This window comes from Mchenga conophoros, linkage group LG11, assembly GCF_057382185.1.
Source record: "Mchenga conophoros isolate Kocher_MC1m ecotype Shallow Benthic linkage group LG11, M_conophoros_male_GT1.1, whole genome shotgun sequence".
Lineage (NCBI taxonomy): Eukaryota > Metazoa > Chordata > Actinopteri > Cichliformes > Cichlidae > Mchenga > Mchenga conophoros.
Genome location: NC_140536.1, coordinates 10,913,909 through 10,919,444, shown reverse-complemented (window position 1 = coordinate 10,919,444; position 5,536 = coordinate 10,913,909). Strand labels below are relative to the sequence as shown.

Below are 5,536 nucleotides of genomic sequence, written 5' to 3'. Positions count from 1 at the left end.
GAAGAACCAAGAATGAAGTCATATCCCCGAAGAGTTTGGCTTTAGCTTTCTCCTCCAAAGCAATCAATCAGAATGGAAATTTTTTTTGTGGGCCTCACTCTCCACTGATAGACAGAGAGCAGACACAGGATAGCCATGAATGTACAGTATCTAATATGTATGACCAATGAGAGCCAGTTGTTTCTGTTTTTTCGTTAAAAGACACAGAAACCACCAAAAATTTACACAGCCAACAATTGAAGAAGAATTAAACATTTTAGGAATTAGCAGTTTGATCACCAAGTTCTGTGACTTTGCCCATAAAAATCCCAAATCATATCCAATTTAAAGTTGGCTAATCTCCCCTTGTCCTTGTGGCCCTCTGTTCCGCTTCCAGTGCGGTGGGTGTGTTCTGATTGCTCAAACTTGCACACAAAACTGACCTCTCGTGCACGTTCTGTGTGGAGAATCTGATGTGTGGAGAGGCCAAAGAGCAGTCTTCAATGGAAAAGTCTCCAATACTGGAAGCTAGAGAAGGGGCATCGAGGCAGCGGGTGCATGCTTGTCATTTTGTTGACATTTACGATGTTTTATGGTGTTGTGCAGCATGAATTTGACCCTGCAGTTCAGACTGGTAAAATGTATTTCCACTATGACATCCTAATACATCTAAAGGAGAACATTTGATGATGGACAGACATAACCGAATATATATGTATACATAATATAGCTTTCTCATCCACTGCCTGCATTTAAAACCTCTGTAGACCATCTTTGGACTCTGTGTCCACAGAAACAGTTTGAAATGAAATTTTCAGGTCAGCAACTCTTTAATCTAGAAAAGGTGACATGTAACACCTATGCCAACTCATATAAATACACCCATACTCACACACATACGTGTAGTCTTAGCAATGACAGGATGGGGAGTGTAATATCACCTTTGGGAAATTAGCTGATGGCAGCAGTTTGACTGCACCTCAGCCTTACCCGAAAGGATCGACTTACGGAGAAGTCAACCAAATATCAATAAGGGTGATTTAGCTGTGCACTGCTGAAGGATAAAGAGCTTATGCATGAAACCTCTGGAAATACACTTGAGCTTGGCGTGTAAAATGCTGTCGCTTCAAGCAAATCCCCTGATTAAATCCCCCGAACACATTTAGTTGGCTGTATGAGGGGAAGCCCGGTGTTGGCTGTGAGGAGGAGGACAGAAAGAAGAATGGGAGATACAGAGGAAAAATGGGAGCAGGAAAAGAATAGTATGTGAAAACCTACAGCATAATGCATTATATACCACACATGATGCTCTTTGATGTGAGTTTGATGTGTGCCCCCCTCTGGGATTTATGGCCTTCTGTGTGTTACAAGAGTGACATTGTCACAGATGTTGCAACATTTGTAAATTAAAGGCAGTGCAGTGTTATATTTCTGGATTTTGATCCAATTGCTCAATAGTATCATTCAGAATTTTTGGCAGTGGCTCCGTTGGTGTTGACCTATCAGTGATGAACAGGTTTCATTTTATGTGGAATTACTGGGGAGTGTGAAAGAAAGAGGAAGTGGGAAGAAATGAGAATCTAGCAACCCAACTTGGATGTTGCACTTCACCTCCTCAGCCAACGAGACCAGGAAAGCCCTCTCATTGAAATATGATTAAGATTTACAGCTCCTATGAAGAGAACAGGACAATTTGCCTTATTTGGATCATTAATTTTTATTACCTTTCCTGGAAATGTCTGCATTTAGTGTTTTATTGCAATTTTGAAATGTAATGGTTGCTCTTCAGGGATGTACACACAGGAAATTAAATGCTCTAATAACAAAAACTTGCATTAGTCCATTGTTGACAAAATCCGGGCTCATACATAAATGTCTTTTGCTTAATCTTACCATCTCAGGCCATTTTTCCATCATCTCCCATCTTCCATCAACTGAATGTCATTCAGAATGCATGTATATGCTCTGACAGTATATAGAAGCAATACAACTGAACAAAAGCACAGCAACAGCCCCGAGCTGTTTACCATCGACTAATAAGCCTCCGCATCTCATTAATAGAGGCTGACTCATGTCGTTTTGAATGTAAGCCTTGAAATAGGGTCACACAGCCCGAGAAAAGAAAGGACAAGAAACTAAGGTAACAGTAAGAGTCACTTGAACTCGTCTTGCAGAATGCAACATTTGGCTGTTCATAAGAATATATGCAAATAAGAATTAGCGCTTCATGCATGATTTATGAGCCTTAAGTGCAAAAAATGACTTTTTTTTTTAAAGACAATTGTGTGAGATTTTTAATAGGTTTTTTTTCAGCCTGCATTAAAAACCATCAAGGAGAAACATAAGGTTATTTTAACTCAGACTAAGCCTAGACCAAAGTGAATTCCTCCTTAACCAAGAGACAGAAGCAGGTCTTCACCTTGTCAGGTCACTAGAGCATTAACATTTTTAGCAAGTCTGCACAGGATAAACCTCTTTTCCTAAGCTCTATGTGCTCACCTGCATTTCTTTTCTCTCTCTCTTTTTTAACTCAGCAAATCAGTGTGATAACATCAAACATAACCTTTTAAAAAAGAGTGAGACATCACTTAAGAGAGGTAATTAGCTCTTTGAAGTAGTGACAGCTTTCCGTTTGGGAAATAGGGCAGCGCTTTCATCTGTGATTAGCTGTTCTTAAGTCCATCCTCAGGTAGCAGAAGATGGAAAGAGACTGGTAAGCACAGGCTTGCTCAACCTTGAAACGTAACAGGCACTTGGGTTGTGGTCTTTTGGGACCCCTCCCGCAGGCGTGTAAGTCTAAAATATGCTGAAGGTCTGCAGGGGGAGGGGAAGTCTGCTGTGGCAGCGAGAAGGTGAGGCAAGAAGCTGAGAAAGAGGAGCAGGGCAGATCAACAGAGAGCAGAGGAAGGTGCAGAGTGGATGTGATGGCTGTCAACTGCAGTCAAATTTGTCATAACTATCAAATCAATGTGCAGCTTTGGCTTAGATGCATGAAGCCAGCCTTACTGGCTTACCTCAGCACTGCACCAGAGAGGGACTGTCACTGGATATTACCATGTGGACTGCTGAGCCTATTCGCCCATGTGACAGTAAACAGGGACAACGATACATCCCGTCTTACTCCCACTTTCCTGCTCTGGGGACACAAGCATCCCCCTACTTCCTGAAATGTGCCTATGTGCAATTTTGGTGTTTGCATTATATATGAATAACCAACGGAATAACCTTAGTAATAAATGGAAGCTCTCAGGGATTGTATCTTGAGCCAAAAATAAATAAATAAATACAATGTTTGTGGCACAAAGCTCTTAATGCTCTCCCTGCACTTTTTTTTCTAATAGTTTAGTCATAAAAAGACCATTTGGGAATAATTTAATTCCAAATAATAGATTTCTGGTAATAACTGCTTTGGATGCTTTTCTTGTTCACTCTTTTTGCCACGTGGAAATGTAACTGGAGGCTTGATCTGTTGCTACACTATTAGATAAAAATGTTGCAAACTTACAGTTTGAAATTATAAGTACAGTATATGTTAGAGAATGACAATGTGAATGGTATTATATCCCAGTTAATCACAATTCTTTTATATGCAGAGCAGCAGCTTAGGTAATAGTTTCCTCCACTTCATCTTCTAAGGAATACTGCCCGGATGAGTGGCTGGGACTGGATCTAGTTTTCAGGTTGATCGAGCCGTACAGTTTGGCCGAACGCTTGGAATAAGCGATGACCTTTCTTCTATACATCTCTCCCTTCCACATGGAGATCATCAGCAGCGTGGAGAGCACCACGCCGCCCAGCGTGAGCAAGCAGAGTCCCGCGATGACGCAGCGATCCAGGTGGGCACCTATCCGGGCGCTTTCCATCTCCAGCTTCTCCATCTCTCTCGCCGACACGCTATCGCGGTCCACCACCACATCCCTGGGTACAGCGTAGGAGATGATCACCAACGAGATCCCGGTTACCAGGAACGTGACTGCACTGATAAAGCCGTAGTCAATAGAATTCCCGGAGCCCTCCCCGAAGGAGAGATCATCCTCGGACATAAAAGAAAACTCGGGGAGAGTCTCAGAGCAGGGCTCGCCGTTGCGCACGGCTCTGTGAGTACTTTTGCAACTAGACTCCGGGCTGGCCAGTCGCAGGTTGACATTCTCGTCGATATAGGTGAAAGATGTCTCTAATTCCTCGTCGCAACAAACTCGAATTTTTTCCTCACCGAGGTGACCAAGTTTAATCTCCGCGCCCGCCTTGCGCTGCGCTGTCCTTGGTGTTGAAAGACACCGGCCATGGCAGCTGCGGACCGGGTTACAGGCGCCCTCCCCCGGGATCGCTCCTCCTGTTGATCCACTCGACTTGCGGGCATGCAGCTTGGCCGAAACGCGGTCAAGGGCGTCGGAAATGTCGGGCTGTTTTCCTCCCTCCTTTGCGGGAAGCAGCTCTGGGGAAGCCATTCGTGTTTCACCACCCGCTGGTTCACTCTGAGCCTTCCTCCCACGATGTTTTCACTCCACAGCATCCCTATTAAGAACACACACCACGTCTAAGTTTAACGGTGCTTATAAATGAGATTCATGTCATTGTAGATAGCATTCTTCTTTTTCTCATATTTCATAATTCACGAATGCGCTAAAACTTGTGCGTAAAATGAAGAATACACATATAGTTAAAATAGAGTAATGCTGACGAAAAAACCACTTTAAAGTTGATGAGATGGTTTAAGAATGGACCTTAAAAGGCGCTTATATGCCAGTGCTTAGCCAAATGACTCTTAATCCAATTAGGTAAGCAAAACGTACAAATCGAGATTAAGCTATCTATTTTAATTCTGTTTTAAAATATACAGTGCTTGATCCATAAACACCTTTGTGAAACTGAGCTATAACTAATCCCTGCAAGCAGAGAGATTCATAACCACTATCAGCCCGAGTGCATATACTTACAGTAAAAAAGCATCAGTAGCTTTAAATAAAAGCACCACTGAGATATACCCTAATCGTCCTGCACACTTAATTTGGATTCAGCGTAAGATATGAGATGCTCCTCTGCATAAGGGTTGGACCAGCGATGCATATTTTTTCTAATCCCTGACTAAAAAAAACACACACAAAAAAACCCCCAATCCTCCTCAAGCTGCATTAATAAACAGAAATAAACTCACCGCGTTACTTAAGCATCCCTTTCGACTTCTCTCCGTCACAGCGGATGATACCACACAACGGAGGCAGACAAAAAAAGCCTTATCGGTAGATATGCTTTGAATATATTCTGAGCTTGCTCAGTGCTTTGGCAGACCGGCTGCACTGAGGGGAGCTCTCCCCTTAGTCCCTCCCACACACAACACAGCCTGCGACGCCCACGATGTGGCGCTGAAAGGAGCGCTGCTATCTGTGAGTCGATTGCGATCGCTGTCCGTCAACAGAAACCAAGACTTGAAGGGCTGAGGGAAATCCTTATGAATGGCACCGAAATGCCAGTTAATAGTTGTAAAGCGCACTATACTTGGAAATATCGTAAATAATGTATAAGCTCAAATGCCATCAACAAATTGAAAAAGAAAAGT

At 42.9% G+C, this 5,536-nt stretch overlaps 1 protein-coding gene across 1 annotated transcript; it reads right to left on the bottom strand.

The window, feature by feature from the left end:
* Nucleotides 1–1,715: 1,715 nt before the first annotated feature.
* tmem74 (transmembrane protein 74) lies at nt 1,716–5,300 on the bottom strand. Its single transcript, XM_085290877.1, has 2 exons — nt 5,135–5,300; nt 1,716–4,494 (listed from the first exon to the last, which is right to left on the bottom strand). Exon 2 carries the CDS (start codon nt 4,425–4,427, stop codon nt 3,582–3,584), a length of 846 nt encoding a protein of 281 aa, XP_085147003.1. The 5' UTR covers nt 4,428–4,494; nt 5,135–5,300; the 3' UTR covers nt 1,716–3,581.
* Between the last annotated feature and the right edge of the window lie 236 nt (nt 5,301–5,536).